Below are 18,418 nucleotides of genomic sequence, written 5' to 3'. Positions count from 1 at the left end.
GGGGTTAAACATGTTAGCGGGATCCCAAATCCTCCCCTAACCTGGGACAGTGGTGTAACAGAACAATATACGAACGAACTATAAAAAACAGTTGAAAAAGGCTTAACAAATTAGGTGGATCATACAAATAGAAATACATCTAACAAAAAGCATAGAGTGGACGCGGACGGGTACCTGTATATAGAAACATAACTTCCTGATTATTGCAGGCTTTGGATCACACACTTTAGGTGTTCAAATCTGCGTCTGCCTATCGAAACAGGTAGATGGCAAATTTCCCGAGGCATGATAGAATATGTATTTTGTGTAAGAGTAATATTGGTGATGAATTTCATTTGTTATTCAAATGTACTTATCAAAAGATTGTTGTATTAAGGGAAAAGTTTCTACCAAGCTACTACACAGGGAATCCTAATTATAAAAAAATGGAAGGTCTTCTTTCAATATGTAATGTACAACTGTATAAACGACTTCCTGTATTTATCAAAAACATTGCCAATATGTTCTGAAAGGGTTAAAAAAAACCATAGTTGTATGTTATTGTTATATATCTTTATGCTATTTCTATGTCATTGATACCACATAATTACTTCGTCATGTTTATATAATGCTATTATGTATGACCTCATGTTACACATGTATCTGTGTCTGAGTGTTCAAATAAATAAAAAAATAAATCTTAAAAAGTTATTTGTTCTATTTTTTTCTGAGAATAAGAATAAACACAAAATACACCTTTAATATTTTATTATAAAATAGAAAATGTCACATTTGTTGGCTTCTGTACTTGTTTTTTTCTTTAAAACGTATTTCGGAAGCAACAAAACTGTAATACAATTATAAAACCGAAAAGCAAAGAACAATAATTCATCGTTCTTAAATAAATAAATATATATAGAGTTCAGTTATCGTGAAATTTTGAATGGTCGTTAAAAAAATTTGAAAATTCACATTGAATTGTCTATAAATGTTGAATACAGTACAAAATCCGTTGCTTTCTGACTTCGGAGAACGCGGAATTATCAACACCAGATGTGCACGATGATAAGGCGAAACAATCAACTGTAATATTCCTGAGCTTAGACGTCGACATGTTAGAATGATCAACACTCTATAGATTTTGTCATAATTTATAAATAATTTAACTCTGTTTTTAACTCCATTAAGGCTTTTGATATGACACTTTACTGTGCCATCAGACTTTTCATCATAAAGAACATCATTGGTCCTTCCATTTCACCTGACATTAGTTGTCTCATCAGCATCATTTTCATTAATGGGTTCATCTGTGGTTTTCTTTGTTGTTGGGCTGAAATGAAAAACAAGTAACATTGTCAATTTCATAATAAAAAATCCAAGTTATTCTAAGAAAATATTGCAAAACCTATATGTGAACAGTGGATTATTTTAATAGTTATTACTTAAACCATATAAAACAACCCTCCTCAATGAAAAAAATGAAACAAGAATAAAACCTAAAATCTCTAAATATAAGAAGATGTGCATGATATGACTGCCAATGAGAGAACTATCCACCAGTACCAGATAATGTAAATAAGGCTTCCCGTGCGGCATTCAACACCGAACAAAAACCAAATAGTTAACTTCGTTAAAAGGGTTATGAGACAACAAAATGTACAACAACTCAAATTGTTAGTTAACATGGTAAATCTCAACAAATGGCATGTAATCGTTCACTGACACCGGACTTTAACCTCCATTGAACAATCTTTGCTCTTAATCCTAAGTATCACGTGATTTTCAAAGAAGCAGCAAATACCTCGGTTTGGAGCTATAGGTTTGGACCCAGTAGGGGATTAACCCAAGGCCTGCTGCAACCAAGGCATGTTACTACGAGACGGCCATACAAATATGATATAAAAGCTAAGTCATTGCCCTGTTTAATATATAAAAAAAGGTTTATCATTTGTGTCATGATATATATAGCTTGCTTGCCAATTAATAGTTTGTGCCTGCAACTTCGTTCAAGAAATTATTTGTTGTAAAATCAGTGATATTGTTTGAGACATTATTTGTTGTAAAGTCAGGGATAATTTTTAAATCTCGCGTGAGTTCAATCTTCCTTACCCATTTTACGAGAAGCCATAGCTTTAAGCATCATCATCTGTTGTGGGTTTAAAGAAGCTGGTCCTGCTGCTGTGGCTTGTGCTGCTGTGGCTTGTGCTCCTGTTCTGGGACCCATTACACCCAATACACATTGCATGGAAATGGCGACAACCAAAACGATCATTAATTCTTTGCAAATCATTTTTATAATCTGAAATAAAAACATCACATTTAAAATTAACATGGTCGGACAATAGTGGTAATTCACATATGCTAGAAGAAGTGTTAACCATACTAAACATTAAAGTGTCTGTTGTAACATCATGCGTTGGAATGGTTTATCGATAAAATCTCTTTTCTTCTTTCTGATTTTTTTTCTTCATAACAACAGAACAAATAAAACTCAGTCGATCTGTGCTTATCATTGCGTCTTAATGAGGGTCTGGATGAAGGGAAGAGTCTTCATTTATGCGTTCTTTAATTTCTTAGGCCATTTTTTTCTATTCGTATCCCTTTCATCAAGTTTCTTGTCCTATCAAAATCAACAAATTTTGCGTGCATATTTTTCTGCTGTCAAGACCTTCATTTTTGTACAAACAATTAATAAATAAGTTACATGCTGTAACAAGTTTTACATTAACGCATTATCCATCATGTGCAAGAAAATATGACAGAATTTGTTTAATCTTGTTTTTGAAATTAAATCCTACATAAAACATTTTATTTGTTTATACTGTCAAAGCACCTGTCTTATTTGTTTTGTTAGACGTGCATCAAAAAGCTTTTGAAAAATAATTCTTAGTGATAAATATTAAATTTACATTTTCATTTTTTTATAACTGTTAGTCAACTCTACAAAATAAACGTTTTACACTATTTTACGTAATATTTATCAGCGAAGCGATCATAATTTGTTTATGTTTATAGTTTTAATGGAAAAAAAAACATGATTTATTTTAGTTGCGTATCTGCAAATATGTTAAAGTTACAACTATGCTTCCTAGTATATGCAAAAGGTAAATAGTACGATACTTGTACATGCGCAACTCCCATATGCATATTTATAAAACTTCTTTTAGTGCATGTTCAACAACATAAAAAAAAGACACCAGACACCATACGTATTACATGTACAATGAGATGTAATTTGTTGACCAATTAGTTGTTTGAATGTGATTTACAATATATATGTCAAATGTCTTAAAACGTCAATTTTCATTGATTGATTTGACACAAATATGATGTCAAGTTACTTGATTTCTATTGACATTCTGTCATTTGCGCCAAAAAGAACAGCATTTGTATGCCGAGATATTTCTTAATTACTTTTTTGCTGTTATACTTTGTAGTTTTTATCATGACAATCATAACTATCAATTTATAACTTAATTTTTGTAATTCACCACAAATCAAAACAATCATTATGTTCTTTTAGATACAGACATCTACCTTTGACAGAAGTCATGATAAAAAGTGTCTGTTGCCGTAAGAACAAAACATGAACATAATTACCGCGCATTACATAAATATCATTAATGCACTTTTGTGTCCTTTCCCGCCTTTTCTGTGTAAAAAGATCTTTAGTGTCATCTTCACAATTTGTCATTGTGAAATCACTTTAAACTTTTGATTGACGTCGAAGAAAAGGGAGCAGCAAGCTGATGGATAATAAATTTCAAATGAAGCTTAACCACAAGTCATCAGGTTTATTTGTTTAAATGGAGACACTTGTATGTTTTGCGCAAGGGGCACCTCAATTGAAAGTCATTGATCTTTCAGGTGGCTATGTAAACACGAGAAGTTTTGTGTAAGGGCCCCTCAGTTGAGATACTTTGCTCTTTCTGAATGTTATGTAAACACGCGGGGATGTGGTGTGATTGCTTATGAGACAACAGACCACTAGAGTTAAAATAATGTGGATGTACGGAACTATAAGCCAAATATGTTTTCCGTCTTCTATAGATCTACTGCGAATAACCAGATAAATGCAGTTCGATTTAGAAGCTCAAATTCAGGTCTGGCAAGATTTTAGGCCAGTTCAGTATGATTTGATTTGATAATTCCCTCAGAGCGCATAACCTAAATTTATAAAAGAAATTGCTACACTACTGTAAACATTTTTTTGTGTGAATTAATTGATTGATTGCCGTTTTTTAAAAAACGTTTGAAAGGTTTACCATAAAATCATAAAGAAACATGTTACTGTATCAAATCTAATATACATATATGGAGAAGCAGGAACATGGCGTTAATGCATCATGACAAAGAATCGATACGCTCTATTGATAATTCAAAGCATTTGAATTGAAAACTTTTCTTGCAGTGCTTCATCTTGGGGATTACCAATTATATCCACATATATTTAGATTCTGTAATGTTTATCGTACATTTATCTATGTCCTCATATTTAGGGTTTAGTAATAACAGAATGTATTCGCAGAAAATAATAAGGGGACGACCATAGCCGATCGAAGATGTGTTTTATCTGCTGCTACGCATATTTATAAATTTTCCTCTCTAATTTGGCCATTATATTATGTTTTCCTCAGCCTGCCGGTATATCAAAAGAAAAGTTTTCATTATATAATGTACTTCTCTTGAATGTGAAGACGAGGTTTCATTTTGCTTGGAAATAACGGGAACATTCCAAAGCCAGACAATTTGGCAATAAGTGTTTTAACTTGATTTTAATATTGATAAGTATATATAACATTAAGGATTTGTTCCATGCTGAGGTTCCATGTGGTATTTTTTTCAGAAGTTTTTTCTTTAAACTAACATAGTGAACGATCTTATTTTAAAAGATAATAAGACATGACAAATGTTGACATCTTTGTAAATCTTATTAACAAACTTCCTATAGAATAATAAAAAAAACTAACAAATAAAAAACGTGATAAGCCATTAGGTGAAAAACATGAAAAATATAACCATGTATCGATGTCTTACGAAATAAATGTCATCCAAATTAAAATGCTTTTGTTGTAATATTTCTATTTAGTGTCAAACGTGTGTTATAGAATTATGTTTTATGTATGCATGATCTTCCCTTTCGGTACTGTCAAATTGAATAATAATTGTTGAGTGCTGTATCCTTTAATAAATAGACAATGCATGCTTTACTTTTATCATGTTATGTCTCTCAGGTGTTTGAAACATCACTTTTATGTAAGTTGCTTTACAGTGCAATATATCTTGTGTATGACGTAAAACTTATAATTTTTTTTTTCATTTTTGATTTCCCTCCGGTAAAGTTGGATTTGGCTATTCTTTTTAGATCCTTTTTAGTCATAAAGTTCCTCACGTTTCTGAGTGCTAGGCTTTCAATTGTTTGTTCGACTTTGAGAGATTCTGATGAAGGGAAATCCATAAAATCCCCTTTGACACAACTCATTTATAACGTGTTATTTATATTTCCAACCAGTGACAGCCATTCAACTTTAATCCATTTTTATAAGATTAATCGTATTTATAAGATTAATTGTATTTGTAAGATTAATGGTATTTATAAGATTAATTAAATGCTTGGAAGGAAACATCGTTATCTTTGCATGAGATAAATAATGAGTTGTGGTATAAATTTGCCGATGAGGGGACTATCCATCAGCGGTCAAATGATGTAGATGTAAGCATCTAGAGGTCACTGTACGGTGTGGATGTAGAGGTCACTTTGCGGCTGTCAACGATGAACAAAACGCATACCATATTAGTCACTTATTAAATCAATGACATGACAAAGCGCAAAAACATATCAAAAGAGAAACCCAACGGCCTAATTAATGAAAAAACAATAAAATACAAATACAAAAAAAAAAAAAAAAAAAAAAAAAAATCAACAACACAGCAACCAAAGGCAACCTCTAAAATTAAACGTTCCTGACTTTGGAAAGACATATAAAGAATGGAGCTTGGATGAAACATGTTTGATAGTGTCTAACCAGACAAAGTCAGCAAACCTTTATCAAAATCAATCTCTATGGTAAAATATCTTAGCTAAATATTCAAAACTTATGTCGGCAGAAGGGGAAGTAATTCTTTTAAGAATGTTAATCATTTTAATCATTAAAAGTGAAACAGTCTTTAAAATCATATAATTAAGGTTATGAAGATTCAATTCTGATTTGAGATACGTCTCTTAGCAATTGCGTTTGTATTACATGTACTTTAGACAGACACTATATATATATAATAGCCTAACGACCCACGTTATTGCAGTTTGAGTCAGCTTTATGAATTTATAATGTTATAATACTGAAATACATCCTTATGTTATTAAAAAAATAAAAAAAATAAGTTCACATTCGAATCCATAAAGAACATTGGTAATGTCACTATGAAAGTTTAGCCAAGAACTCTTTTTTAGTAATTTCCGATGCAAGATACAACTAACGACCAATCATCAATTCATTACATATACATTGTTTTAGGGTCCATGATTGGATTATTTTTAAAGTATTTTTATTCTTATTCTTATACTACACTTTTATATTAAACCACGCGTATACAAAAATTACAAAAACACCCAAAAATTGGTATAGATTTTAAAGGCTAGAGATCAAAATACAATGTGATATTTTACTAATACTTCAAGTAGGTTTGAACATTATTTGAGCACTGATTTGTGTGAAGTTAAAAAGAATAAAGCACCAGTTAAAATAAAGTCTTTTGGCTTGAAAATTTTGGTAACGAACAGTCGTTCAAAAGGAATAGCAAAGGCATTTTGTGCCCGAAATTAAAGTAAATGAAGATAGTTTGGACAATATTACCATATGGGTCCCCACCATACTGAATAAGTACAGTAATATGTAATACGGTTTTATTCCAAAGGTGCCATATTCAACTCGTAATAGGAAGCTTGAACACGAATTAAATCATTGATGATTAAAGGACTGAAACTTATTAGAAGCAAAGAAAAGTTTAGATTATGAAGAAAAGTATGAGGTCGCTCGTGCTCAAGAACTTTTGAAATAAAAAAATAAAATAAAAAATTTGATCCGAAGAAACGTTTTTTTTTTTTTTTAAACATGTCTGCAGAAACAGCACTTCATGGCAACTAGTATGTCCTGGACAACAAACATTATATATTATTTGTTAAAAACCAATGTTTGATTAGACTTGTATTTATTTTTTTCATGATAATTTATAAAAAATAGTTTAATATATATTATTAATAATTATTTCGTCTTATTTCCTTGTAATACACTACAATGCAATTAATTTTAAGTCTTATGCAGTTTTCCTAATATCGAACATAGAACTTTTTCTTACCTTTTACGGTGATGCAATTGTACAGGTGTAATGACAATAGTGTTGTGAATATAACTGTGCAAGAATATTGTGTTCCACTTAAATAAACACCAAGCTTACGTGAATAGCTTCATCATTTTCCTACCCTGAGGGGCCAATATGATTTACAAGACATAAACTTATTAGAAAAATGCACGTGTATGTATTACTTATTTTGAATTGATTTATTGCGTTGATAGGACAATCACGATATGTAGCATCCTTAGTAAACAATAGAACACGAATTTAGTCCAATTTAGTGACCCAACCCAAACTTTTTGACCTGTAAACAAAAGAACACGAATTTAGTTCAATTTATTGACACTATACAAACGAGCTGCATTCTAGGTAATTTTTCATAAATAGGTTAAATATTTAAGAAATAAGATGTAGGGTAGACGACCATTATAGACTTTACATACCTATTCAAAAACATACTTTTGAAGTTTTGCACACTTGGCCTAGAGAGAATTGCACAATTTGAGCTTACAATTGAAATATATATAAAAAAGAAAAAAAGAAATAAGGTTCTTTTATCAACAAGATAAAATGTATATATTCATTTAGGAAAAAATGTAAGTACATTTGTATATGATTTTGTCAAAAATTTTACAAGTTAATCTAAGTTGTTTTTAAATTCAGAATTCCACCCAAACACAACAAAAAAAGGGTGACCAAATCTTATCTTGTCTATCGGGAGATAGTTAAATCGGCAAACCCTTAGTACATTTGTTCCTGTGTATAATTTTAAAGCATAGTTGTCATCTGGTACCGCGATGACCCAACGTACGGAAAGACCGAATATAAAACGTTTGCGAACATTTTTATTAGTTGTTATTGGCTTTGAACAAGATATGAGTATCTTACAGTACTCTCAGATTTATACTTATTGTCTTTTTGTGGTTGGGATGTATAAATACCTGGCCACGTCCACTCTTTGTATTTGTTATATGTATTTCTATTTGTATCCATCCATGATGAGTAAAGTAATTTTCAACTGATTTTTATAGATCGTTCTTATGTTTCTGTTACACCACTGTCCCAGATAGGGGAGGGTTGGATCCAGCTAACATGTTAAACCCGCAACATTCTGAATTTATTTGCCTGTCCCAAGTTAGTAGCCTGCGATTCAGTGGTTGTCGTTTGTTGCAGTCTTACATATTAATTTTTTTTCATTTTTTGGTACATTTATCAGGTTATTAGTTTTTTCGTTTTAATTGTTTTACATTTGTAATTTCGGGGCTTTGTATAGCTCACTATGCGGTTGGGCTTTGCTCATAATTGAAGGCCGTATAGTGTGATCTAAAACTGTTAATGTCTGTGTAATTTTGGTCTCTCGTGGAGAGCTGTCTCATGGGCAATTATACCACATCTTCTTTTGTATACATTAATATAGACAGAATGGTCAATACAGTCAACATTATGTAAAGATATATAAATATCTGGATCTTGACTGTTTATATAATAGAGATAGAATATTTTATAAGCAGTAAAAGCTCTATTGAAGATTGAATCGGACTATTGACATCACACGAATTTCTAAAAGCGATATTTGAAACCAATGTTTGATTTTTTTTTCAGCATGAAAGACTTCGTATGATCCATACACCGAATTTCGCATATCCATATTGCCGAGCAATGCAAATCTGAATCGGGCCATTATAACTTTGTAGACATCAACATGCTGTTGATAGACAATGTCATGTCAGAATCACCTTTTACAATCACAACAACAGTACAGACAGACGTAATTTTTTAATGACCAGTCATAACCAGATCAACATGAACATGTAGTTACAACGCCGCGTCAATAAAATGTCATTATACATAACGCCAATTGTGAGAAAGATTAACGACTGCAACGCGTCATCTTCTAACCAAAGTTTTCAGATGTCAGAAAAAATGTTTCCATCCTATAAGGCTTACAGTTTAAACCGCAAAATTACATAAACACACTGTAGTAATTGGTACGAAAGATGCTGAAGATGGTGACACATCAACTGATGAGTCAATTTTTGGAGAAAAAAAAACCCACCAAAATTTCATTTATGCTAAAAAAGGGTTGTATTTCGATTGCAATGTTCAACAATAGATACTGCTTCTTTTTTTTTTTTTTTATAAATCAGTCAAACACATCGGGAACGTTTTAATATAAGTTGCATACTGAATGCGAGACTTGTTCAAACATATTTTTCTTTGCAAATTGGGTAAGTTAGTTCATATTTTTTTCTCATACAAAACTGAGAGCTACTTAAAGATACGAAAAAGTAAAATAACAAAAATCCCGAACACGAAGGAAACTTAAAATCTAGTCCGTTATCAAATGGCAAAACCAAAAGCTTTAACACATCAAACGAATGGAAACAACTGTCATATTTTTGACTTTGTACAGACATTTCCGTATGTAGAAAAAGGTGGACCAAACCTGGTTTTATTGGTAAATTGGAATAGTCTGCAATATTTAAGGTGACAAAATAGATGGCTGTTTTCCGCTCTTTTGTCGGTTGTTGTCTCTTTGACACATTCCCCATTTTTATTCTCTATTTTATGGTTGCCTTAATAAGCTGATAAACATGTATTTAGAAACATTTCTTTAAATGTGAATCATCAATTCATTATACAACTTTGTAAAATATTTACATCAAAATATACTTTCTCACGTCGTTCTAAACTGATTATTCTTAAATAGGGTCCAGGAGAAATAGTTTAATCGGCTGTTATTGAAAATCCACAGAATTTGAAACAACGTTTGTTTTAAAGCAAAAGTAGAAATAATAAACGCTCCCTCTTTTTATTACACGAAATAAATTGATACAAATAATATGCTTACAAAGTTTACAAATCTATCATTATGTTTTTTATTCGCAAAAAAAAAGAAGATCGTCACTATATATTCATGATCATAAATTAATCAAATTATTAAAATCTGAACAATGTTTCTAAAAAATGAACCTTTGAATGGACACACGTTATTCTCTCTTGAAAGAAAATAATTAAAACACTCATTAACTGTACATTCATCTAAAAACGACTACATCCCTCCCCTATTTTACACCTTCAACTATTGCTGTCATGTTTTACATATTTATTATATACAAGACGCCTTAAAATTTTTCAACTGGATTATACGTTAACAAAATAGAATATTGATGTAAATATGTTTTAACATCAGTTCACATGTACTTGATTGAAATATGTATCAATGTCTGTCCACAAGTACAAGTTTTGTTTTACCCGAAGCAGTGCAATTATACACTGGACATTTTGGCTGTATGACAAATAAGTATAAACAAGAAGACCGAAGATTAATTTGAAGGTTTATGTGAAGAAATAAATGGTGATCACGATGTAATGTCCAACTTAATGATCATGTTCACGAATTCATCATCCTTAAGGCTTTGATAAAACACTTAAGGTTAAATAAAAAACAAAGACAGGTGTATGAAGCTACCATTGATAAAATTATGTGTTGTAATGAAATGACAAGATAGTATTTAGAGTGTAGTTGACGTAAGTGAGGCTAGGTTTTTTTACTTTTTGTCAGACATTCGGTATCCTCTAGTTTACCGGAGTACTGGAGTGCCAAGGAAAAGAATGCCCGCTTCTTTTCTTTTCATTGTTTTATCACTTACTTAATCCTCTTCGTGTTCTTGAACATCAGGTATTTTATTACTTATAGTTTAATAGCTGTTTTTGAAAATCATAGAAAACCTTGTTATGTTTTCATAGTTGTTGAAAGAAAATAGTTGTTATTGTTAAATATATGAAAAGTTTAGAGAAAAAAATATTTCCCGCCAAATCTTCAATTGATTATTTCCCGAAAACAAGGATCGGACCTACCATTTTATCAACTTTGAAAGAACTGGTATACTATTATATAAGTTTTCTCATTCTCGAAGGCATATGCGTACGGTTGAATATAATTGCTTACATCTACTACATTTCAACATTGGTGGATAGTTGTCAGCTTCTTTCATGTTAAAAAATCCAATACAAAACAAAAGCAAGAAAAAAAACCCGAAAAAAAACCCCAACAAAAACAACAAAATACAAACAATAACATACAAACAATAACATTATCTAAGTGACATTGATAAATTGTTGGAGATGGTGTTAAATGTATCACTTCGTACAACATATAATTAAAAAATTAACATGTTTTATCTTTGTGACCGCATCTTTCAATGATTAGTGACTAACATTATTTTATTTGACAATTGATTCACAATGTATCCTAGGTTCATGGATGTAAACACGGTTTTGATAAATTATTATTAAGTCCACTTTTGACAGTTTTTAGTTTAAGTTTCTGTTAAATTAATATCTGTATTTTTAAATATTTTTTCAAGTTTTAATTTATTACCAAAACAATAACAATAACCATGAGGAGTAGGACCAACCTATTTATTTCACAATATGACAAGTTTCACAAGTTTTTAAATATGTACAAACATTTACAGTATTTATATGTATACTTTAAGGTTTCAACAACATTATGGAATATTCTCGAACATTTGACTAGATTGTAAATGACCCCTCTCCCACCCGACATATACAAAAAAGCAAAACAAACCGAATAAACCCCCCATCCCCCCCCCAAAAAAAACCCGAACCCCAAACAAACAAACAAAAATACAAGAAAACTCAAAACAAAACCCCTCAAAAAAACCAAACCAAAAGCCAAAAAAAACCCCAACTAGAAAACAACATAAGTAAAATACAATACAAGTACACATATGGAGAATTCCTGAGGAGGCCAAAATGCGAATTGTGAAATAAATCAATAATATGACTTCTTTGTCGTCCCACAACAATGGGTGCTGTCAACACAGTCGATTCTGGTGACATCGCAGATGAATTCCACTATATTGTCACATGTTCGGTATTTATTGATGACCGTAAACAATTAAAGTACATACTTTAGAAACCGACACAAATGAACAAATACAGTACATGTATGCACATATGTATTATGTAATATTAATATGTATGTGTGTGTATCCCTATAGCAATGTAGTTTGGATTGATTGGTTTGATGAAAAATACAGATATGTATAATAAAAAAACACGCATCTGACGTAATTAAGACTACACTTTTTCAATCAGAAACAAATGTATCTAGTTCTTCGATTATATTTATGAAATTGCAATGTGAGTAAAATTTGTGATAAACATTATTGTATGGCGCTGTATACAAAAGTCACAGGGCATGGACCAGTAAGAATTTCAAAGTTTTTATTGAATATTTCGATGGCACCCAAATATTTTGGAAAAACATTTGTTTTTCGTATTAAGGGTAACAACAAGTGATCGAGTAAACAATATTTTTGTGTCCCAAAAATCATTCAGTTGAACATCGAAAAGAGGGTCTCAAATGTGCCAATTGTGACTTGGCGTTCTATCGATACGAAGTCTATATAGTTACCACTAAAAAAAATCTATCACCTATTTCAACGACGTTAACACTTATCATATTACCTGCTGTACATTTGTAAGCATATGATTGGTTAAAAGCAACCACGTGGAGACCGTGTATATTTCATAGGGGGTTCGTAGTCAATACACTATTTGTAGTGGTGTTACATCCATTTATACTACCAACACGTCGTTGAGTAAAAATGAAAGATTATAAACAGAGGAAGTAATTGATGATGATCGATTGAAATAAGTAAATGAAAAGCTAACAATTTGTTATAGTTTGCATTGGTTTGTGTATAGACCAATGGAAGTAGAGGTTCTTAATACTATATACTGAAGACTTAATCACTTTGATCGGCCAATAGTCATGATAGTCTAAATACAACGGTAAGATAAATTCAGTACACAGTGTGCTTTGCTCTCACCTCATAAGGAATTTACTGACCCCATACTATATATCATATATTAAGTCACTAGCACACTATGCAACTAATACTATTCATTTGAATGCCACATTTTGTTATTTCGTAGCAAGAAGAAAAGAAACATATCAGATGAAACAAATACTTCGTCACTCTGACCGAAAATTTGCAAGATAATCTTCCTACTATAAATATCTCAATTTATCAAAAATTTGTGTCACATTGAATCAACAGTGTACTGTAATTCATTTACATATACTTTATATATACCCCAGTTGATGGGATATTCCAGACATATTTACATATTTTCAAGATTGAATAGTTGACCTATTCAAACGGCACGTACCTTGTTTATAGGTATAATTACCAATGTTATTTCAACTGATCGGGCGAAGCTTAGGTTTTAATTTGCATAAGGACAAGTTTTTTTTAAACTCCGCCGTTTTACACGAAAATCAACGGCTGTGTCTCTTTATTTACTATAGTGTTTACATATTTCAACAGGATCAATGACCTTAACTGAACGCTTTATTTATGAGGTTATCCCAAAACACCTTTCTATAGATGGACTGGTCTATGATGAGCGAACAGATTAAACTCCGCCCAGTCAAGTGAAATAAATCAAGTAATAGTGCCCCATCCCTCGGTTCACGAGATGGTTGGCCACTATGGGGCATCTGTTTTAAAGGTTACAACTGATGTGTTCCCATTTTCGAAACTTCAATACCGCCCTCTTTCCTCGAATCTGATTGATTTTCGTTTTTGCCATGTCATTGTCATTTTGATTTTAAACTAACGAGTTTGAATATCCTTCTTTATTTTTCACCTCTGTCTTAAATATACGTTTATGTTTTATAGAAACTTATAATCTTTTTAACTTTCACATCTGAAAACAATTTATTTTCTAAAGCAAGGACGCAATGAAGTAACTCCCCACGACAGGTTTTAAAAAATCTGAAAAACCGACCTCGAAGTAAACATCATTATCTCGTATTTACACGATGTGTTCTATAGTGCCTCTTCAATCTACATTTTGTTCTCCTTGAACTTTAGAATAAAGATATTACATTGCAAAATTACACAGATCATAACGGTATATTTCTAAAATCATTCCATGAAAAAGTTGTAATAACTAGTTTGTTTAAAAGTGTTGTAAATTGTTATACAAAAAAGCCAAAATTGAGTTGAGTCGAGACCGGAAGAACAGAGGATGCAGCTTTTAAAGCGATGCTTTTTATTGATCTATCAAATGTTTGTATTGATAAAATAGTAAATAAGTATTTGTTGTTATTATTGCAATTTGTTATAAATGCACTAGTTTTCTTAAATCTGAGAATGGAGAAGGGGTAAAGTGTCAAAGAGACAACAAGCCGACCAAAGAGCAAAACAACCAAAGTCCACCAATGGGTCTTAAACATAGAGAGAAAATCACGCACTCGGTGGTGGCCTTCAGCTTACCCCTAAATAAAATGTGTACTAGTTCAAAGAAAAGGAACGTCATACTAAACTCCAAAACATGTAAATGAACTCAAATTGAAAAAAAAAACCCATATACCACCTAGAAAGGCAAGAGGCTCCTGACTTGGGACAGTGCCGGGGTTGAGCATGTTTTGTAAGATCTCAACCCTCCACCTATACGTCAAGTACATATATAAGAAACAAGTACATATCAATAAGCACAGTAAAACTCAGTTTGAACAATGTCCGAGTCCAATGTCCGAAAAGTTAAAGGGGCACATGTCAAATTCATGTTCACCGATTTTAATCAAATTCTCATATTTGATTTATAACAATGTAAAACATTTATCCAAACTATTAAAAGTCTAAAATAAACAATTAAACGGGCACGGGCATGAAAAAACGTAACTTCGTTTCGTGTGTAAATCAATCTAGACGCCATCTAATTAACTATCGAGTTGACCTCTACAGTCATCCGATGACCATATAAGCGATGTAAACATAAATAGATTAAGCAAACTCGTGCTGTTGGATTTTTCTAGGTCTATTTAATTTCCTATGTTGACATTCTTTTCCTTTAAATAAATTTACACATACAATTCACGTGATATTCATCTCAAGCTAAGGCGTTAAATTGAAGTTCACATGAATACATATTCAATGAGGTCGAATTATTCACTTGCAAGTGAATAATTCATAATCAATGTTTTTTTTTAGCTTATTGTGACAAAATTGAACAAAACTGGCTGCTAAAAACGAAATATTATTCACTATTTGCATTTCATTAATGTTTGAGACAAAAATCAATATATTAGATTTTTTTTATATATCTCGTAGCTAGTGCCCCTTTAACAAAAGAAACTAAGCAAAATGACAACGAACATAAATTAACAAGGGACTACAAGGGACAAATCAACATAGGTTTAATAGCATATAAGAAAGAACTGGTTTCCGGAACTTCGGATGTACCAAAACAGGTACTAAAAATCTGACAAACAGGCAAACTGTACCCTCTTTAAATTTCATACATTTGTTTTATTATTAACAATGTTAAGTCAAAAGATGTTCTACAATACCTATCATTTAGCATTCATTTGATACCAAAATTACCTAAATATTATCCATGTTTTGAAAGTTACACCCATGCGTAGGAACTATTTTGTGATACATATGAATAACTTTCTGGCATGTGCTTTCTGGCCGGACCCGAATAAGTGCGGTTACAACTAAATACTATATTGTCTGTTATTTATGATCAGTAAACCATAGTCATGTCCAGATGTTTGTTTGATGTCCCAATGTAAAAAATAGAAGATTTGCTATGATTGCTAATGAGACAGCTCTCAATCAGAGACCAAATGCGGGTAAACTCTTAATTGGCAAAAAGAAAAAAAACATTTCCAGAATCAAAACATACATACAGACCGATTTGTGTGTAAGAGTGTATGAAGGGTTAACATGAATCACCATTTTAGTTATATTTTTAATCATCATGTAGCAGCTCTCTTATCTTAAATTATAATATGTAAAGATTAACAGTACTACCATGAGAGAGTAATTTTGATCATGGAAGGGATTTAGAACTTACGAATATTTCCAAATGTGATAAAATATATGGAATCAAAGGGACACAACTTAGATACATGTTATATATCTTTTACTTTTCTCGCTAAAACTCGACATATCTCTGAATACAGGGTTTAATATGAAACGATCAGTATGGTTCGCACGAACATTTTTTGTCTTTCTTAACGTTAATTAATTTAAAGGGGCACTAGCTACGAGAAATATACAAAAATCTAATATATTATTTGTTTTTGCTTATTCATTAATGAAATACAAATAGTGAAATAAAAATTCGCTTTTAGCAGCCAATATGGTTCAATTTTGTCAAAATAAGCTAAAAAACATTGATTATGAATATTCAATAGAAAGTGAATAATTCGACCTCATTAAATCCGTATTCATGTGCACTTTAATTTAACCCCTTAGCTTGAGATGGATAACACGTGAATTGTATGTGTAAAGTTATATAAAGGAAAAGAATGTCAACATTGAAAGTGAAACAAAGGTAAATAATTTGATTGACTGATTCGATCAACAAAAAAATCATTCATAAACATTTATTTTTCATCTATGATATGAATAGACTTAAAATAATCCAACAGCACGAGTTTGCTTAATCTATTTATATCTATATTTATGTTTACATCGCTTATATGGTCATCGGATGACTTTAGAGGTCAACTCGATAATTAATTAGATAGCGTCTAGACTCAAATACACACGAAACGAAGCTACGTATTTTCATGCCCGTACCCTGATAATTGTTTATTTTAGATTTTTAATACTTTGGATAAATGTTTTACATTGTTATAAATCAAATATGAGAATTTGATTAAAATTGGTGAAAAGAAATTTGACAGTTAGTGCCCCTTTAAAGTTATATTATAGCAGAACAAGGAGAAAGTTATATTACAAGAATAAAGTTGCAAAACAAGAAGTTGGAAATACTCTTTCAATGCTTTATAAAATTGTTTTGCATACGTACTTATTTAATCGTATGATGATTATTACGTTATCCATTGTGTGTGGTTTACAATTGTTTTGTCTTGATTACATAAACATGTTCATTGTCAATTTCTTTATAGTGCAAATGTTGCTATTCTATATTGAAATAAATCGATTTGAAAAAGTGTTAATTTAGACATACTATAGTATTTAAAAAGAAATTATTGTTTTGATAATATCTTCCAAATGTCTCATATGTGTTGATTGTCGAACCTTTCAGCCTTTTTTTATTTTATCAAATCTTTTTCACTGTAAAACTAGCAGAAACATGTTAATCAGTGCTCGTCATCTAGAGGCATTGGACACATTTTTTTATTTCGTTTATGCTGTCTTTATATACTCCAATTTATGTGACAGATTAAAAGTCCTTTTTGTAAAGCTACTTTCATATTTAATAAAAGATACTGTACGAATGTAACGATTTGGTCAGTACCGACCGTGCGAACACTTTATATCCAGTCGAAACACATCCATCATCATCATCAGTAATATGCCTATGGAAGTTTCCTTCCATTGATTCCTACCAGCCGAGTAGTAAATTTTTGTAAAATTACTACTCATAAAATTCTAAAACTACAGTATTTGAAATACCTATAAGTGCTTACCCTTCCAAAGCACCTGAGACCACCCCCAGTTTTTAGTGGTGTTCGTATTGCTTAGTCTTTCATTTTTCTATGTTGTGTCCTCTGTACTATTATTTATCTGTTTGTCTTTTTATTTTTAGCCATGGCGTTGTCAGTTTATTTTCAATCTATGAGTTTGACTGTCCCTCTGGTGTCTTTCGTCCCTCCTTTTCTACCCAAGGATGACTTGATCCAATAACATTAGTTTCAACCATTTTTTAGATAAAAGGTCTCCATTGCGCTCTAACTTTGTAAGTGGGTTTGCTCTTAAACTGTTTTGGAACAAGCGTGACTGAAGATAAATTTGTAATTGAAACGAGATTTAAGTGTACTTAGTAACTATCAAAGCCGTCTTGAAGTTTTGGTGTCGAATACGATTAAATCTTTAATATGTAGACGAAACGCATGTCTGAATTACTAAATTGTAAGCCAAATATCGTTTTATAACCATTACAAACAATTGCAATTGGTTGATACCACATCTAGTAAATGTTTCAAATGAAAGCGAACAAGCTTTTAAGTCAACACATCTGGAATATGAATATTGTGCGGCTATTATCTCCAAAATTACTG

The 18,418-nt window shown here is 31.4% G+C and overlaps 1 protein-coding gene across 1 annotated transcript; it reads right to left on the bottom strand.

The window, feature by feature from the left end:
- Window positions 1-730: 730 nt before the first annotated feature.
- On the bottom strand, window positions 731-7,472 carry LOC139500604 (uncharacterized). Its single transcript, XM_071289358.1, has 3 exons — window positions 7,336-7,472; window positions 2,089-2,278; window positions 731-1,309 (listed from the first exon to the last, which is right to left on the bottom strand). The coding sequence occupies exons 2-3, from the start codon at window positions 2,267-2,269 to the stop codon at window positions 1,185-1,187; spliced, it is 306 nt and encodes a 101-aa protein (XP_071145459.1). The 5' UTR covers window positions 2,270-2,278; window positions 7,336-7,472; the 3' UTR covers window positions 731-1,184.
- Between the last annotated feature and the right edge of the window lie 10,946 nt (window positions 7,473-18,418).

The sequence above is a fragment of the Mytilus edulis genome, chromosome 13 (genome assembly GCF_963676685.1).
Source record: "Mytilus edulis chromosome 13, xbMytEdul2.2, whole genome shotgun sequence".
Classification (NCBI taxonomy): domain Eukaryota; kingdom Metazoa; phylum Mollusca; class Bivalvia; order Mytilida; family Mytilidae; genus Mytilus; species Mytilus edulis.
The sequence above is the reverse complement of the archived record's forward strand: the minus strand, read 5'-3'. Positions and strand labels throughout refer to the sequence as shown.

Coding starts and splice junctions, on each gene's coding strand:
- LOC139500604 (XM_071289358.1), bottom strand. CDS start 2,269: ATGATTTGCAAAGAATTAATGATCGTTTTGGTTGTCGCCATTTCCATG. Junction 1,310..2,088: donor TATGGCTTCTCGTAAAATGG/GTAAGGAAGATT, acceptor TTTTCATTTCAG/CCCAACAACAAAGAAAACCA.